The 20,723-nt window shown below is 36.8% G+C and overlaps 1 protein-coding gene across 1 annotated transcript in view; it reads right to left on the minus strand.

The window, feature by feature from the left end:
• The window catches only part of npepps (aminopeptidase puromycin sensitive), a 103,775-nt gene that overhangs the window by 22,252 nt on the left and 60,800 nt on the right, over positions 1–20,723 (minus strand). The window contains exons 9-16 of the mRNA XM_028818404.2: positions 18,889–19,003; positions 18,528–18,692; positions 18,256–18,360; positions 12,301–12,361; positions 8,057–8,166; positions 4,173–4,236; positions 3,940–4,079; positions 3,598–3,732 (exon numbers count right to left, since the gene is read on the minus strand). Coding sequence (XP_028674237.1) covers positions 3,598–3,732; positions 3,940–4,079; positions 4,173–4,236; positions 8,057–8,166; positions 12,301–12,361; positions 18,256–18,360; positions 18,528–18,692; positions 18,889–19,003 — 895 coding nt within the window. The remainder of the gene's footprint in view (positions 1–3,597; positions 3,733–3,939; positions 4,080–4,172; positions 4,237–8,056; positions 8,167–12,300; positions 12,362–18,255; positions 18,361–18,527; positions 18,693–18,888; positions 19,004–20,723) is intronic.

Here is a 20,723-nt window from a genome sequence, read left to right on the forward strand (position 1 = left end):
ATCCTAATCTTACTCTGATAAATAATGAGCCACTTTGAAGGTACTCTGTTACAGTGTAAATTCCAAAGCATCATTGGTTGGGTGACAGTTAGGGGTGCGATATTGGCAAAAATTGTATCTTGTTATTTTCTGGGACTTTGACAATAACAGTAATTAGATGATATTTTGCATTCTTTAAAAACGTGTTTGTAAAAGTCTAATTGATCTAGCATGGTCTTGTTAATAGGATATTTATTGTACCTTACTAATGAGATTAATGGAAACAACAGTTAATAAAACAGGTCTTATTTATTTACTTAAAGTTCAAGTAAAATAACACAAAAACATTAAAATCACCAAAGTATGTTACTGAGATCAAACAGTGCAAGTATGCATAAACCATTTCGAAGTGGCCTACAGGATTTTCACAAAAGACTGATAAAACTATTATAATGACCGGATTTTAAATCGACACTTGCCCTTAATGTAAACAAGATATGAATCCAAAGGGAATAAAATACTAATCATTATTGAACTACAAGGCATGAACATTACAGAGTGGGTAAACAAACTGCTCTGCTGCAAGATGAATTGTGCAGCATACAAGCAAGAACAAAAACCTAACATACTGTAGTGTAAAAATCCGAAGTTCTGTCAAAAAATGCACAGAAAAAAAAACTATAGCACTTATAAACAAGTTCTGTCATATATTATGCAAAGATACAAAAAAAAAACACAAACCTATAGCATTTATAAGCAAATTACTAACTTCAGGTGCTGTCCAATATTGCACAGAGATATCAGAAAAAAATTAAACAATTGTAAAATTCTACTGAGGAAACTTCAAGTTGTGAGACAGAAACACAAGACTTTCCACAGCATCTGGCTTCAGAGCAACACGGTACATGTTACAATATTTTCTGCAGTGCTGAAAGCCCATTCAGAAGGGCTGCTTGAGGCAGGGATGCAGAGGTACTTTTTTTAAGTTTCCACAGTTTGGGAAAATGTACTTCTTGCATTTTCTACCACTCAAGTGGATTTATATCACTGCGCACCTCAGGTATCATCGAGTAGCTCTTCATCGCTTGTTCAGTGTCAGTGTGCAGAGACTCGCCTTCACTGAATTGCTTTTTTTTTTTTTTTTTTTTTTTTTTTTAATAGCTGCTAGAAGATTTTTTTCGTCCCTCCTTTGTTGCTCATCACCTGCTCCTGCTTCTGCAGCCATAGGGGCAGGATGGAGCGGGGATCTGTGCGTTTTAAATAATGAAAGAAAAAAAACGCGTTGGAATCAAGAAACCCTAACCAACACATCTTGTAAAATAAAACACACCCAATAGGCATATGCTTCTTACGGAAATAATGGTTAATGCTTTTCTTGTTGTACGGCACTTTTTTTGAAAATGATTCCACTAAAGTTTGTTGAGTGTGTTTTTGTGATTGTGATTTAGACCTGTCGTGGACAGCCGACTCCTGAAGCTTTTCACATTCTTCATATTCTGTGCGGTGGTTAGTTCGCAGATGGTGAAACAAGTCAGTCATTGAGCTGTCTTTAACGGCAACAGATCTCCGATATAGTTTGCAGATTGCTGTCTTTTGATGAAAACATCAGTGTTTTCAAAGCTAAACCACCTCCACGCAAGTGATGATAATCTATGTCTTGCAATTCAATCTAACAACACAGATTGTGAGGCTGTCTTATCCCCTGGCACAGTTTGTTCACTCATTTTTAGGCATCTATGCACTGACCGTGCGTGCCTATGCGCTTGCTCTGCACACATGCAGTAGTCTATCCCGTTACATTACAAGAGACAGTGAATGCATGGACTCTCAAGGCATGTTTTTGATTGTTTTTTGCAATGTGAGTGACATACTCTATAATTTCAGCTTGCACATTGTTAAAACAACTAAGATATTATTGTAGATGATACATATGATACACTCCTAGTGAGAGTATAAAGTTAAAAAAAATAGTCTGCCCAAAAATGATATTTATGTTACTTACACACATGTAGTTTGTAGTGCTCATCAAGAGAAATGATTAATCTCACATTTTCATGCAGAACAGAAATAACCACTTTTGTAGCAGAATTACACTTCTTTGTTGACCAATGCTAGACAACAGCAAACAATATCAAAAATGTCCATCAAAAAAATCTCACATTACTTGTGTCGCACAATTCACACGTCAGTTCATCCACTCACAACATCCAAAACACAATTTTTTTTCCCCAAAATAGTTTTGAATGAACCACTTTTGGAAAATGCTGTGGTGAATGAAAATCGAAAGCAATCAGATGCAAATAAAACATCTGAATTGTAGGCCCGCATTCCATCGTTACACTCATATACATAGAGGTGAGCCCCAACTGGAGTACCTCGAGATTATTTAGCTGTGGTCTGTGAAACTGTGCAGGTGAACTGACCCTCTGCTTGTTGAAGCATATCAGATATATGCTCAAGTCCAAGGCATACTCTCTGCCTGGTAATGTTTGTACTCACTTTTCTTTAACTTTTAATCTTTAGTTGTACATGTATCTCAGTGAGCTTTATACTGTTAATATAACGTAAATCTTAAATATTGGGCAATAGTAAAGCTGTTAATGGGCTTGACTCATCACCAGTGAGTGACGGAGTAGATGAGTGTACAATTGAAATGCTAATTCATAAAAGCATTTTCAGGAAGTTGTTTACTTAGCAATATATTAGGAGTACTGCACATGATTGAGACAATGTGAGCACAGGACTGGATGACTGGACATGTGAATGACCCAACAAAAATAAAATGAGATTTTACATGGAAATTTTTGATACTGTTAGCTGTTGTGCAAAACTGGACACCTTAGACCTCTATTCTATCAGAAACTATCTTTGCTCTGCATGATAACATAACATTAAAGTTGGTTGTGATTGTGGAGAAGAAATGTTAAAGTGCATAGTGGCATACTCTACATATTCTGTAATTTAGTAGTGGCCAGTGTGATTTTCTACGCTGTACTGTGCCTGGCCAGTAAAATCACTTTGAGAGAGGCCCTACCAAACCAACAAGCTAATTAAAAAGGCAGGCTTAGTTATATAACACACTATGGACCACCAAAAACAAAACTGAATTCCATTACGAAAAATTAGGCACAGCCACTCTCTGACACACTAGCATTGGGGATTTTCAGCCAATGAATCATTTGGCAGAAGTGTGTGAAGAAACATGACTGGGGCTCATTCAACAGTAATACACCTTTATAGTACACCTCACTGAGACTGCTCTTCTTACCTGTAACCGACTGATATTTTTTTTTCTAACTTTTTTTTTAGTTATCCTGGTGTATATCCGAGAGTGGAGATGATGTTGTCATTGCCATTATAATATTCATTTATTTACTGAGCTTCTGTGGAAGGACCAAATTTTCCCTTAAGGATAAATTAAGTGCTATCTATCTATGTAAACAACATGGAGTAACATGTAAAAAAAAATATAATTTTTTGGGTGGACTATTCCTTTAACTTCCATATTTAATATCATATTGAGACTCCTAAACAAAACTAAGGCACTGCTTTCTCACACTCAACTCTCACACGTAGGCTAATTTTCTATAACATACAGTCAAGACAGAGGCAACCTACCAATGAGAAGAGATCATTTTGTAGACCAAGTCTGTCCACAGGTAGCAGAGTGAGGTCTCGGATTCCAGGAAGAAGATTATCCAGCATTGAAGAACTGTAGTGAATACGGTAAAAGCCAACAGTCCCTGGGTTTATCTTGGGATTAAAAAAAATATCTATCAAAGTAGTTCCCATCTACATATCCTGCTCTTTGTATGCTTACCCCAAAATTAACTCAGAAAGAGAAATGTACATTACCAGTCTAGGCCTCAAGTAAATGTTATGTTCTAAATATTAACATCCAAATACATTAGAAAATGGCATTGCTGGAAACGTGTTGAAATACAAGACTCCATTCATTACCTTCACCCACTGGTCCGGCCTCACATTCTTTACTGTCACAGTGGTGCCAGAGCCATTAAGCAGCACACTCATTTGGGAGCAGGAAGGGTCGTCACTTGTGCATATATTGATGGGAACCATCCAGGTAGGGCAGTCCTCACCTTCAGTGAAAGAAATAAAGAAATCAAATCATATCATATATCAGAGCTCCATCATCCCTACACTCCTAGTTAACAGGCAAACATTTATCTTACCAGTGTGAAGACCACTAGCACAAAATTTCTTCTGCGACAGTTTCAAAATTCGGTCTTCACCTTGCTGAATAGAAGAAATGGGGGTGGTTAAATATTAAGCAACAGTATCTTTTTGTGGAAGCACTCACCAACACTCTCTGAGAGACTCGCTTACTATGGACGACAGACCTGGTCTGTCTGGCAAACCATTCTGACAATCAGTAATGCAAAGGTTTCTGATACAATTAACCTAACGTGAGACAACCCAAATAAACCACCAGAGAAAAATGCTCAGTTCACTGACATTGTGTTGTCCCAGTGACACACACTCTTGTGGCGTGAGCCTGTAAATCATAAAAACACCATCATGCCCAATATATCCCAACCTATTTTTCAACTCGTACATGTTCTACTGACAGTAGCAGTCTACATTTGTACAAGCAAGTCTTTTAGTAAAAGTTGCACATCTAACAGATGGCCACTCCATTTGATGTTCAGGAGAGATGGAGATATTTCCTTAATTAGTAAGATAAAACGCCTTTCTCTTCTGTAATGATTATTCTTGGGCCTAACTCCACTGTGTGTGAGATTCCCATGAGGCCAGCATATGCAATACTCAAGACGTATGGTCAGGAACATTACTTAAATACAGAAAATAAATGCAACATTAGAGCAATACTCAGAGATATTTCTTATGGGACACTTTGTTATGGCACCACTCTTCTGCACAATCCTACAAAAAACAGCTTTAATACATCAGTTTTTCTCTGTCTGTAATTAAAAACCTGTATGTTACATGAAGATTCTGTTCCGAAACCTGGAAAGCCTTCAAATGTATTCTCTTTTTCTAAGGTAATTGAATTTGTAATTCAGCCTTTTTACTGACCTCTTATCAAGTATTATATAAGAAATAGTGATGCTCCGATCAAATGTCTGCTGATGTAGATCAGCTGGTTTTCAACCCAAGTGATTCAATTGTGATCAGTAAATAAGCTGATTTCAAAAATCGATAGTTCAAAATCTGCTTTTCTAAGGTTTACAGTAATTTAGTGGTGGTGCTGGTTTATTTGAAGTATTACAAAACTGGCTGTAAACAGAAAGCAGACAGTCACAATTTAGGGGAGAATGTTCTCATCAAATTTTTTTTCTAACATTTATTGTAATTATATAAAATTAAGTGTAAAGGAGAGGGGACCTAAAAATTATAATTATTACACACACACACACACACACACAGTGGAACCTCGGTTCACGAACGTCTTGGTACACGTACAAATCGGTTTACGACCAAAAAGTTCACCAAACTTTTGCCTAGGTTCACGACCACACACTCGGTATACGAACAAGCCAGTTTCCCTTTCGGTTTGTACGTGTTCAGTCTCTCCCTGTGCATTTCCTGTGCAGTGAGCAAGAGAGAGAGAGCGCGACACACACACACACAGGCAGCGCGAGAGAGAGCTGGACGCATAAGGTAGGAAGGCAGTTAAAGAATGCACTGGGCTTGATTTTGTTTTCACTTCTGTTTACAGCGATCGGGTCGTAGCGTGCATTGTTGCAATGTTACTTTTCTTGGTGGTTTATTAAATTACGGATTTTTTCAAATCTTCATTTTTTTCCCTGTGCTTAAAACTCATTAAAAAAAAAAAAGTGTTTTTAGCCAGCGGTTGGTAGCGCTATAGCACGAACTATTGCAGTGTTAGCTTTCTTTGTTGTTCAAGGTTTTCTCAGTGTTATTCAATGTTTTTACATTTAGTTTACTATTACGCTGTGCATTCTATGGTTTAACTATATTTGTGCTTAAAAACTTAAAAAAAAAAAAAATATTTACATACAGTTCGTATGGTCTGGAAAGGATTAATTGTATTTACATACAATCCTATGGGGGAAATTGCTTCGGTTCATGACCAAATCAGTTTACGACCAGAGTTTTGGAACGAATTATGGTCGTGAACCGAGGTTCCACTGTATATATATTAGTGGTGGGCAACGATTAAAATTCTTAATTGTGATTAATTGCATGATTGTCTGCAATTAATCATGATTAATCACAGACAATCACAACAATCACATTGTTTTGCTCAAAATTCAATAATGAACTCAAAAGCAGTGTATTGCATGTACTTGGTTTGCAAACACTTTAAACACATAAGGTGCTTTTTAACAGCAGTATTCCCGTTACATAGCAGCAGTTAAAATATTTCTTGAAAATCTCAACTTAAACATTAATGTAATCAAATCAAATATAAAACCAAAGCTATCTGCCACTGCCAGGGCATTAACGTTTAGTTTGTTATAAAAAAAACAAGTTACCCTCAGTGTCCAGAGCCACGATCACATCATTATAACAGGCACCTTCTGAGCAACAGCAAGTTAACATTTCTAAATCTGTTTTTCTTTATCTGAACAGATACCAGCAGAAACATTTTCTTTTATCAGGGAGCAGCATAAACAGTCTATGTTCATTAGCAACTCTTTGAGGGCTAATATTTTTTCCAAAAAACTCAGTTTTCTGGAAAGTGCACAAAGCAATGGTTTCACACATAAATCAACATAAAACATCTGTTGCTGCCTGTTGTGGGTGCCTGTGGGCAGTTTGCGGCAGGCGTGCCTGCTTTGGAGGTTTAGGTCAGGCGAGTTTGCTGGCCAATCAAGCACAGTGATACCATGGTCATTAAACCAGGTATTGGTACCTTTGGCAGTGTGGGCAGCAGGTACTGCTGGAAAATGAAATCAGCATCTCCATAAAGCTTGTCAGCAGAGGGAAGCATGAAGTGCTGTAAAATTTCCTGGTAGACAGCTGCACTGACTTTGGACTTCATAAAACACAGTGGACCAACACCAGCAGATGACATGGCTCCCCAAATCATCATTGACTGGAAACTTCACACTGGACCTCAAGCAACTTGAGATTCTGTGCCTCTCCACTCTTCCTACAGACTCTGGGGCCTTAATTTCCAAATAAAATGCAAAACCTACTTTCATCCAAAAAGAGGACTTTGGACCACTGAGCAACAGTCCAGTCCGTTTTCTCCTTAGCCCAGGTAAGGTGCTTCTGACATTGTCTCTAGTTCAGGAGTGGCTTGACACAAGGAATGCGACGGTTGTAGCCCATGTCCCAGATACTTTTGCTTCACAATTCTCTCAAGGCTGCGGTTATCCCTGTTGCTTGTGAACCTTTTTCTGCCCCATTTTTTCCTTCCACTCAACTTTCCATTATTATGCTTGGATACAGCACTCAGTGAGCAGCCAACTTCTTTAGTAATGACCTTTTGTGGCTTAGCCTCCTTGTGGAAGGTGTCAATGACTGTCTTCTGGACAACTGTCAAGTCAGCAGTCTTCCCCATGATTGTGTGGCCTACTGAACCAGACTGAGAGACCATTTAAAGGCTCAGGACCCCTTTGCATGTGTTTTGGGTTAATTAGCTGAGTGGAGTAGAACAACTGGGAGTCTACAATATTGAACTTTTTCACAATATTCTAATTTTCAGAGATACTGAATTTTGTGTTTTCATTAGCTATAAACCATAATCAGCAAAATGAAAAGAAATAAATGCTTGAAATATATCACTCAGCGGGCTGATTAATCAGACAGTAGGCATAAAATATCTAACAGGATATTTGATTACTAAACCCTACTCCTGTATCATTGACAGATTCCAGTAATTTTGGGTTCTCCCTTCCATATACCATAGCACCACTTCAAAATAACACTCATTATTGCAGTTATTGATGGAATGAAGCAAAGGAAATTTTGCTGTGCAATACAAGGCAGCTTGATGAAAATTCTAATGAAACACTTGAAATTATCTTAACTTTTTTTGTACTCTGTGTGAATAATTTGCATTAAATGTATTTCTGGGGTCATATAAACTTCAGTTTATGCACAGTGCCTTTACAAAACTCACCTGCTCCTGCTCAACAAAAATAATAGGAAAACCCATCTGTCTGGTCCACGTGCTCATGACAGCAGCAATTGGCTTTCCACTGGATTGCTCTAGACAGTCCCACAAATCCTCTGGTAAAAGAAAAAGTTAAGAAAAAGCAATCAAGGAATATGACACATGTAATACAATCAACAACACTTCGAAAAAATTAAACATATATTCTCATAAATGTTTAGTTTATACTCCAATGTACTGGAATACTTTAATGGTTAAAAATTAATGCAAGTTAAACAGCCAAGGAGGGAGCAGGGAAAGGGTGAATGCCAAAGATGAGAGAGAGAGAGAAATGGAAAATTCAATAGCATTTCTTGGAATAAGACCAGTTTGCACAGTTTGGACAAACCACTTTTCTTTAATAGCCTTCTGGCAGCATGTTAGCTACTTGAAACAAACCCTGCTAGGTGTGTGAAAGAAGCACAGCTCCAAATACTTAGTTCATGTGTATTTAGGGACTCTAAGACGCCCAGTCAGCAAGGCAGTCGTAATGATTTGACTAGTAATTTATAAAAAATTGCCAGTGCACATTCATATGACACAAAACAGGAGGTCAGAATGAATCTGTTATGAAAGGTTTTAGTCAATTTAGAATCCAGACCGAGTTTAAACCTCTTGGTAGGGTCATCATTTCTTCCTTGCTTTTCATATGCTGTAAACCATTTCGATAGATAGATAGATAGATAGATAGATAGATAGATAGATAGATAGATAGATAGATAGATAGATAGATAGATAGATAGATAGATAGATAGATAGATAGATAGATAGATAGATAGATAGATAGATAGATAGATAGATAGATAGATAGATAGATAGATAGATAGATAGATAGATAGATAGATAGATAGATAGATAGATAGATAGATAGATAGATAGATAGATAGATAGATAGATAGATAGATAGATAGATAGATAGATAGATAGATAGATAGATAGATAGATAGATAGATAGATAGATAGATAGATAGATAGATAGATAGATAGATAGATAGATAGATAGATAGATAGATAGATAGATAGATAGATAGATAGATAGATAGATAGATAGATAGATAGATAGATAGATAGATAGATAGATAGATAGATAGATAGATAGATAGATAGATAGATAGATAGATAGATAGATAGATAGATAGATAGATAGATAGATAGATAGATAGATAGATAGATAGATAGATAGATAGATAGATAGATAGATAGATAGATAGATAGATAGATAGATAGATAGATAGATAGATAGATAGATAGATAGATAGATAGATAGATAGATAGATAGATAGATAGATAGATAGATAGATAGATAGATAGATAGATAGATAGATAGATAGATAGATACTTTATTAATCCCAATGGGAAATTCACATTACTCATGTTGCATAATCCCCATGCCAATTCATCCAGTCATATGCTCACCTTTCTCCTCACTCACAGGTCAAGAGCCCTGTTTTCAATTCAAAAGCACAACCTGTGTGAAGGGGCTTCCTGGTCATAGATTATTTTAATTTTTCCCTGGAGGTATTTATTTAACAATATTTTAACAACACATACCTGTGTTTTCACATTGTGAGCATACAACTGGATAATTTGCCATGTGGATTATAAAGCATGAGAAATGGGAGATTTTTTTCATGGTTGTCCATTATACAACATTGGTTCCAATCGGCTCCTGTTATTTCAGAAACTTTGTTATTTCAGTTCTCCATAAAAACATGAGAGTACAAATTTTTCTTGGCCATCACTGAACTATGTAGGGTAACAAAAAATATAATTTTTGGGTGGAGTGTTTTTTTAAGCTCTGAAGTTGAAATTGCCTGAACTTGACAGGAATTCTGCAGACATTTTCAAGAGCACGGAGGTAATAACCTTCCCATAATTAAACTTCTATATTCTTTTCTTCCTGTCTTTTTAAATCCAGCATGGCTACTTCTGAACAAATAACCCTTTGTGCACTAACAGCAGGCACTGCTAAATCAAATCTAAAATGGATTAAAACTGTCTCCACTACATCTTGATTAAATACTAACCTGAGATTAACAACGTAATGAGTAAAAAGCAGGGTACTTAAACTTCACAGAATCAAAAGCAGATTCAAAATACATTATTTTTAGCCAACAATTTCAACACAAAAGCAAATCTCCCACGACGCTGCCCCTTTATTTATTGGGCACAAAAATTTTTTTTTTACTTGTAAAAGAAAGCAAAAAAAATGCACCCATTCTTCCCTAAAACAGTTCGTGGACAAATCATTTTCATTGTTATGTGAAACCTAATTGTGGATATTTTGGCAAAATGGCAATAGTATAATACGTTTAATATGAATATGTTTTCATTGATTATATTTGACTGTAAAAGAGTATATAATGTTTGGCAGTAGGTAATAGAAAGAGACTGGTGTAGTTTTGGCACAATATAGGCCTTCACAGATGGATGTTGCTTGTATGTTTTTTCAACAGGATGAAACAGTTTGCTTAGAGTGCTGCTTGCATGCATATAGGCGGATTATTACAATTAACATTCAACCTGCTAAAGATAGTTCTGGTTTTTATTGAGATATTATATAAAGCTGCTAATTCCATTTTATAAAGCTGATAAGTCCATTTTATACTACTAGACAAAATACTGATTCAAGATTACTAAATAAAGGTTTTAAAATTAAGAGCAGAAGTCTAATCTGGATAGGTCTCTGTGAAGGAAGCTAACTGTACCTGCTTCTGAGGAAAGAATTTGTAGTTTCAGCACCGTTCACACCAAGTTACTGTATCACACATGCAGGACAACTCAGGAATTTTATAATAAATATATCAGAGCAATTTCCCAGAGTACTATACTGAAGAGTATCCCAGCTTGGTGTATGTGCATGCATGCATGCATGGATGGATGGATGGATGGATAGAGATAGACGGATATGAAAGGCACTATATATTAGAAACAAAACGACAGACAGAATAAAAAAATATGTAAAAAAACAAAACAGTCCCCCTGAAATAACCACCAGAATTACAAAAAAAAAATCTGACTTGGCTAAAAATAAAAAGCAGTTAGTGACAGTAAGGCATAGCTGTAGGTAGGTTATAAAAGTGCTATATAAATGTAATTAATTATTATGAAGAACACCCAGCAGCGTTTGAAACACTATTGTTAGATAATCCACTCTCTTAAACTCCTCAATGCATGTGTGTCATAGACATAATATACAGCATTGTTCATAATGGCGCCCACTTTTGTCTTCATTCTATCCTCTTCTACAACCTCCAACTGGTCCACAGATCATCCTAGAACTGAAACTGCCTTCTTAATCAGCTTGTTGATTTGGTGGGCCTCTCTTGACATGTTACCAGCCCAGCACATCACACTGGCCATCACAGAGTTGTATAACATGTAAAGGATGTCAATATCCACATTAAAGGAACACAGTCTACTAATTGTCTGTTCTGCCTTTTCTTGTACAGTTCCTCTGTGTTACCTGACCAGTCCAGCCTGTCCTTTATGTGCACCCCAAAATACTTGTAGCAGTACTACAACAGAGATTTTACGTATCTTGAAGGCATCTGTGTTATCAGAGAATATTGCTCAAAAGAATAATAACCTGACAGAGAAAGAATGTGGTATTGCTGTTTAACTAATGTAGAATTGTTTAGAGTAGGAAAAAGAAAAAAAACTCTGCTGTGGGAAGTCGTGGACTTCCTGCTTTTAAGATCTCTGCCTCCTTTCCTTTGATGAAATTTTCATGTGTGAATGTAATTGACCCAAGGAGGCTCTGGTATATGTGAATAAGCAAAGCCCTGTACACTCTTGAGAATGTTACTATTGACACTTTCTAGTAAATGTGCCTTCTGAGACCAGATGAAAATCTTACAACTGTCAGCAATAGTGATAGAGATCCTCAAGGCTTCCAAAAAGTATTGCAGTTTGCAACATTACAGATACAGCAGGCATATACAAAACTGCTTATAAGTTACCAAAATAATTCCCTAAATGTATTTTAAAGAAAAAGAGTCTATAAGTAACACACATGCACATATACATGCTAAGTGCAAACAACTAAACTAATGATGATGGAAAAAACTTTGGCGTTATGAGATATTCAGAATTAAAAACCAGTCTCAGTTTCCCAAAATAAATTTATTTTTCAGGATTAAGAAATATGAAAGTCACATACACTCACGCAACAAGCCCATTATATTTCTTTAAGATGGGAGCATATTTACCTGTAGAAGCATTTCTGTGCTGAAATTTTAAAAGGTAGGTATTCATTCCTTTCCTGAAGTCCTGAAGAAATCAATTAATAAAAGAAAAACTGTTAACAAAAATGTACATTGTCAAAACGTCTGTAGTGACACAAATACGATTTTGCTGGCGAGAACTAAATGTCATCATCCCCACGATACTCTAAAGAAAGTCTATTTCATGCATCTTATTTTCACTGATAAAGTAAATTGGGCTAACGGCGTTCATATTAGGATATGACCCTTTACTGCCACAGATATGGATTAGTGATTTATTTAATTAAGCCCAGGAACTGCAAGCTGGAAACATTAGCAGTTCACATGGACATATGTGTTTGACAGTGCTAATCCAAAACATTTTCTATTCTAGTATTTTTAATTAATTTGACAGTAAATGTAAAAACAATTAAAGGATAATTAGTTTTTCTCCCAACTGTGAATGTGAAGCAATAGCTAGTTCTACTGCCAGGTCATTCATTGTGTATGGTATTTATACATTCTCCATAAATTCAAGTGGTGTTTCTCCAGTTTTCTACCCACTTCATAAAATCAAGTGTGTTAGGCTGAAAGGGGAGTGTAAATTGGTCGGGCATGGCTGTGCGCAAGCATGTCCTGGAGTGGACTGGCAACCCACCCCTTCTGTTGTAATGCAATATTTCTGCAACCAGTACTAGTAAGAAAAGCTTTGGCTTTCAAGATGTTGCATGGAAAAAACTACATTTTACCTACATAAAACATATTATATATAGCATATTTAAAATATATGATAAGGTTACTTGTATACTTAGCATTTACATGCTGGTATAATTCATTTTGGTTTTTTTAATTTTCTCAGCCTCCATTTACGTCTTTTACAGTTATTGTTATTCCCAGTTAGGGTCTTTGAAGGTGAGGATTTCAAATTTCCATTTTATTTCTGTAAAGAAAATGTATGTAATAGTGTTAGATTTTTATGTCTTTCCACAACACTGTGTTAGTTTTTGTGGATGTTGCTATTTTTCCTAGTAACTATACCACCACAAGCGCGGTTTAGTGTAAAGCATGATTCGTAATGACAGATGTGACAGTATAAAGCTCAGCCCATTTACTTACATAATTATCCAAGTTTACGGATAAACATCTAAAAGACTAGTGTGCCATTTTTTGATTCGTTTTTTTTATTAGGTTTAGCGATAGGGCCACAATTTTGTGCATTTTTGATTACATCTCATTTTCTGCTCCTGCAAATTCTGTCTCACTAATTTTTTGAGTCAGTATATATGCGTATTATTTCAGGTTCATATCTGGTGTCTAGCACATGTGTATCATGGATGTTTTTGAGACTCACGTATTTGATTTTGACCAGAAAATGAAGGAACAGACCGATCCATATATCAGCGTTCATTTTGATCTTGTGTCTGTAAAAGCCATAGCTGCCCACAGAAGCATTGCCTTGCTAAAGGAGCTTAGTGCTATTTTTTTTTTTCCCCCATGTCTCAAACTGTATTGCATCGATGCTATTAAACAGGGCGCAACCCTTATAATGTTTCCGTTTGTCTGCTCTCTTTTTACATTAGATATAGTTTAGCTAGGTTATATTTACACCTAATGTTAAAATATGTCCCCATGCAAAACTTTAATCAGCTTCCACTTATGGATTGTTGTATGAGGAAATAAAATACACTTGCACTTTACCTTTATATTAAATGTGTCAGTCATTTCTGAGAACCTCCAGATGTGGATGAAATGATATGATCACAAGTGCATTTACATCTGGTTTTTAATGTACAGGTGCATCTCAATAAATTAGAACATCATCGAAAAGTTTATTTCAGTAATTCAATTCAAAGCGTGAAACTCGTATATTATATAGATTCATTACACACAGAGACTCTGGGACCTTGATTTCCAAATGAAATGCAAAATTGACTTTCATATGAAAAGAGGACTTTGGACCACTGAGCAAAAGTCCAGTCCGTTTTCTCCTGGTTCAGGAGTGGCCTGACAAGGAATTTTGTGACAGTTGTAGCCCATGTCCCGGATACTTTTGCTTCACAATTCTCTCAAGGCTGCGGTTATCCCTGTTGCTTGTGAACCTTTTTCTGTCCCATTTTTTCTTCTACTCAACTATCCATTAATATGCTTGGATACAGCACACTGTGAACAGCCAGCCTCTTTAGCAATGACCTTTTGTGGCTTACCCTCCTTGTGGAGGGTGTCAATGACTCTTCTGGACAACTGTCAAGTCGGCAGTCTTCCCCATGATTGTGTGGCCTCCTGAACCAGACTGAGAAACCATTTAAAAGCTCAGGACCCCTTTACAGGTGTTTTGGGTTAATTAGCTGAGTGGAGTGGGGCACCATGAGTCTACAATATTGAACTTTTTCACAATATTCTAATTTTCTGAGATACTGAATTTTGAGTTTTCATTACCTGTAGGCCATAATCAGCAAAACGAAAAGAAATAAACGCTTGAAATACACCATTCTGTGTGTAATGAATTTATATAATATACGAGTTTCACTTTTTGAATTGAATTACTGAAATAAATTCACTTTTCGATGATATTTAATTTTTTGAGACGCACCTGTAGTCAAAAGTTACCTGATCATGATTGGATTACCAAACAAGCTTGTTAATGCTAATTGTAACAAGGACTTAATCTTTATATTATGCATAGAGAGAGGGAGACAGAAAGATGTTAAATACAGTATATAACTTAACATAAGTCAAATGGAAACTGAAATGATAATGGCTACTAAAGTTTACACAAAGCCAAGACCCTGCACTCAGTTTCTCACATAGTATAAAACTAGCAAGACTGGTTGAAAGTACTAAAAGTAGTAAAATAAGGACAGTGAAATAAGTCTAAAAGCACCTACACAAATGTCTCCCCTCAAAAAAAGTGTCACTGTGCATAACACAAGTCAACTCAAACCACCAAAAGGTGGTATTACACTTGAATCACATAAACCCACTGAATCGCTGCCATTATCAAAGGAAAGTGTTAGGCAGCCACACCCTTAATGTTAAAAGGGGCACATACTTGGTTTTTCAACCAATACACTCCTTTTCAAAATGCTTAATGGAAACATTCAAACTCTGTTTGGCCCCGTACCCATTAATTTCCTAAAATTGCACTGACACACTACACCAATGCAATAAAATGTTTCTGCAGAAACGCTCCTCTAAATACTGCATTGTCAATGTTTTGTGAATTTTATCAAGTATAATTAAAAGGCACTAATTTAACAGACTAATATTTTAATAAAAGCAAAGACAGGCACACATTTGGAAATAAATCAATGAAGTAGAGACTAACCAAAGCTTTGTAGAATCATCATGTACTTGAGCCACAGCTTATATTATTGTCATGGAGACCACTTCTGAAAGCTATCGAAGAGGCATAAGCACACTCTTAAGTGCAGAATGTTCAGGCAGTATGCAGTGACGGCTTATATGCAGCTTACTCACTCTCGGGCTCTAAGGTATAAATCTGTATGCAAAACAACAACCTTCTTTGTTGATGAGGTGTACACTGGTTAAGAAGGCACTTAAGGTGGCATGTCACCCATCTTGGAACACACCTCATTCATCATCATCATTCTGTCTCTTCTTCCGCTTCTACTGAGTGTCTGTTTTAACACTTCAGCTACTAAATTATAAATTCTTTTGTGTCTTTACAATACAGCAGTTAACACCACCAGTTAGAGAAATTAAAGTAATAAAGGCTGCTGACTGCACCTTTCCACCAGCTGTTAAACACAAAAATGCCAGACAGTATTTACTTCTGAGTGTGAAAGTGCCTGGTGGCTTGTTCGGGGCTGGTCCTGGCATGGTGCTGCCACATGAGACTCCAGTCCCCTCAAACCAGAACTGGATTAAGACAACACTCCACCAAAAATATAGATTTTTTTAATGTTACTTAACCCATGTAGTTTGTAGTGATGGCTAGTAAAACAATTTAGCCTCATCTTTTCATGTACGACTGAGATAAAAACCTTCCATTAGAATAGGCATCTATGGACCACAGCAAACCACATAAAAATGCCCATGTAAACATGTTACTCATGTCATCCCGATTGCAAACATCAAGTCATCTAGTCGTATGGTCACAACATGCAAAACATATACACTTTTTGCTAAAAGACTGTTATATAAATACCTCCAGAAAATGAAGGTAGTCCACAAACAGGAAGTCCTTTCACACAGGGTCACACTTTTGAATCGAGGACATCCATCCATTTTCCAACCCGCTGAATCCGAACACAGGGTCACGGGGGTCTGCTGGAGCCAATCCCAGCCAACACAGGGCACAAGGCAGGAACCAATCCCGGGCAGGGTGCCAACCCACCACAGGACGAACTGAGGACAGTACTTGACCAATGAATGAGTGGGGAGGCAGGTCTACAATTCAAATGCTCATTCACATTTAGGTGCGTTTCACTTTAGTTCACGAAAGCCTTTTCCAAAAGTGGGTTATTTAACAACATATCTACAAAAATGTGTGTGTCTGAGGAAGCTCCGTCTCCCGTGAGTATGTTTCTATGCATTGCTTAATCTAATTTTCCAGAGTATTTATCTAATAATATTTTAGCAAAAAAAAAAATGCATGCATTTTGATTGTTGTGGGCACACAACTGGATGATCTGGCTGGTGAATTACAGGACATGAGTAACATTTTTTACATTTATATTTTTATAGGTTTACTAAGGGCCAGCGTTGGTCACCATAAATGCCCATTCCATCAGAAAGTTTCATGAGATGAAAATTTTTTCTCAGCCATCACTAAAAACTACATGGGGTAAGTAACATATGAAAACAATCCATCACTTTTGGATGGTGTATTCCTTTAATCAGGTTTGAAAAATTGTTGTGAAAAAGTGCCTGAGTATCCTAAATGTTTATCTAACTAGTCAGAACAATAAAAAAAGATGCAATGGCTGCAACAAAAGTTTGAGCGGTGCAAGCCTAAAAAGTGACACTGTCGGCACAGAGAACTACTAATGTCAACAGCTATGAAGACAACTAATTGTTTGGCAATGAATAACAAACCAAATTTAGAATTACAATCTCACTTTATCCCAGTGAAATACGAGAATGTGCAAAAGGATGGCAATAATTGACTTTCACAAAGAACGAATTAACCCCAGCTAGCAAACTTATTAGCATATTGATTCCCAAAATGAAAACAAGGTACGATTGTTTCTGATGCCAATGTAGAATCAGGGTATTATTTTAATATACTAACTTAATGTGTTGTAAACGTGTGTGCAAAACTCACAGTATTTTTTTTTCTCCCCACCCCAAAAAAAGAAAGAAAAAGAAAAAAAAAAAAAAAAAACTATTCAAGTTACCTCAAAGTTAATGCAAATTATTTGTACACGCTAGATGAGAGATAACTTGGCCGGGTCTAACAAGTTAGTTCTTGCACAGTTCATTGCAATTGAATGTTGAAGTTTACAATTAAATTTCATATTAGGGAGACTCTAAGAGATATTCAGGTGGTTGTGGTTCTGTATATTTAAGTTATTTTTGTGAAGAATAAACTATCAAAAATACAGCTAATAAGAAAAAGCTGAAACTGAAATATTCAGTTCTGTGACACTAGTCTAACTTTCCATTCTTGTCTCAGATGGCAACTATCCTCTGTTCACGTGTGTTCCCCATGAATGTGCTTGATTTGGCCCTATAGCGCTGAAGATGGATTATGAGAGGCGACATCTGTCTTTAGATTGCCCACTACGAGTTAACTCATATTTAATGGTCAATGTATTAATGAATATTTGTAGGCTGTTTTAAGCATTATTAGCTACTTATTGTGATGGATTCATTTTTAAGGATTGACCAATGAATAGTTTAAGTAACTAAAGCTTTAAGGACTAAATAATCACTAGCAATACTGAATATTAAAATAACTGGACTCTCCTTGCTAGTTACAACTAAAGTACTGCTTACCTCATCACCTATGTAGTCGTGCAGCATACGGATGACTGACGCTCCTTTGCTGTACGAAATGGCATCAAATATCTCATCAACTTCTGAGGGATGTCCAACACTGACCTAAAATAACCAAACAAAAAACAATCAAGGAAAAAAATTCTTTAAGTAAATATCACATTTAAATCATCTCTTTAAATAAAAATAGACTGGGTTACCCATATAGATTTGGTCACTCAGCTAAATAAATAAAAACGCAATTCTGAGTTATGAATTAGGCATAGACGTACTTCAATGGGGTGACTGTTATCCAGAGCATCGAGGTCGAGAGCACGTGTGTAATCAGCAGACACAAACTGGGTCCATATATCATATTCAGGAAAGCAGTGATCTACACAAAGATACTCAATCCAGGAGGCAAATCCCTCATTTAACCACAGATGAGTCCACCATTCCTGCAAGAACCAAAACAACATGAGCTTTGATTGTTTTTGTGATGCTGCCCCCATCAGCCATGTGAAGCGCAATCACTGCACTTAAACGAATGAGAATCGGAACACTGGATACTCTCCCATTATCTCATGGGAACATCTCATCATCAAAAGCCTAAGGAAAACAGTAAAACACACTGCTAAAAGACTGAGAACTCACCATTGTTACTAGATTTCCAAACCACTGATGTGCCAATTCATGTCCAACCACGAGGGCCACCCACTGCCGAGATGACGAGCAGGAGTTCTTGGGATCAATCAGTAGAGCGGTCTCCCTGTAGAAACACAAATATCATTCAGAGGTGTAATCCTCAACGCCCTTGTTTATATTGACGTACGAGCAATAAGGACATAACACATAGATAGCACACTTACAGAGGAGTCTGCATCATATTTTATTGCTGCATCATATTTTATTTTTTATCTTCTCATATTTATCTTTTGTACTCTAAGTTGTCCTTGTATGTTGCATCAATATTATCAAGACAAATTCCTAGTACAAATTAGTGTACCTGGCCAATAAAGTGAATTCTGATTCTGTAACCATAAACAGTTTAATTCTTCAGTTTTACTGTTTATGTGCTCCAGGGAAATATAGGGTGGCCATGAAAAAGTTGGGCAGGTTCATTCACATTTTAAAAATACACTCTATGCAATTACTCTACAGCACAAATTCAAATATATATATTTTTTTAAATATCAACTCCACTATAAAATCTTCTTATATAATACGCTACCGTGGCTGTCCGTTTGTCCAGGATTTTAAATCACCTGTAGCTCGTAAACCATTTGAACTATTGACCTGAAATTTGGTACACATATACTACGTGACATCAACTATCCGCTTTTGGGGTTACGATTGACCTCCAAGGTTATTTCTCTTTTTATTTTATTGTAGAATCAACTCTCAGCAACGGCCAGCAGGGCGGCCATGCAGCACGTGCATACAGGCGCAGTTCTCATTCCCTACCAGCCTTCGCCATCACTTCCCCTACCTCTTCATATCTTAAATTATTCTTGAGGCAGATTGAAGACTTAAGTGGCAGCTTAAGCGAAAAATAAATGAAAACATACTAAGTACAGTCTACCCTTGATATACGACCGGCTTGACATGCGAACAACTTGATTTACGACCAAAATTTTTATTTTGATTTACGACCAACATCTTGCGTTACGACCTGAATGCGGTCACGTGTATCCGCTTGCGCGATTGTAAACAAACAGAAACATTCCTATTAATGCGGCACTCATTCAATAAAATGTCAGGTTTGTAAACTCTCTTGGGACCTCCCCCAACTAGAAGACATGCCAAAGTCCAAACTCCGTATGGAAGACTGTTTATCTGTTGCTGGGGCAAAAGCCGGCTTAAAGCTGTGCTGAGTCTCTCAGCCAAAGCAAACAGAAAAGATATCGATGGGTGATATGCATGTGATATCCCTGCCCGGCAATGGACAAGCAAGCTTCCACAGTCGCGGCAATCGTGCTTCAGGACGCACTTCAGCATGTCGTTCCCATTGAGTGGGGAGTGGGGGTCTCAGAACAGTTCAGAAACAGTTCCTTGTATCATCGCAAGGAAATGCTGAGAAAAATTCTCGTCAGAATAACTTGTAGGCAGGAGGAGATTAAAATTAATGCAAAAGAAGCAATTGAAATGATTGCAAATGCCTGAGCGCAAGTTAAAGAAAGCCTTTAAAAAGCCTTCAGTTTCATTATCATCCTCCTCCCTTCCTGCAGCCCAAAGATGTCAAATTAAATGGTGAGTACAGTATGAAATTGTTGTTTCTGGTAGGCTAGGCACTTATTATTACTTTTTGGTTAGTACATTAGAAAAATTATTGGTGTTTTGGTAAATTATGCACATTATACAACCCTTTTTTATTATGAAAAGGTTAAGTAAGTGTTGCAGTGGGAGGTTCGGAACGCATTATGGGTATTTCCATTATTTCTTATGGGAAAAATAGTCTTGACTTACAACCAACTTGAGTTACAACCAGC

Source organism: Erpetoichthys calabaricus, chromosome 14, assembly GCF_900747795.2.
Source record: "Erpetoichthys calabaricus chromosome 14, fErpCal1.3, whole genome shotgun sequence".
NCBI lineage: Eukaryota > Metazoa > Chordata > Cladistia > Polypteriformes > Polypteridae > Erpetoichthys > Erpetoichthys calabaricus.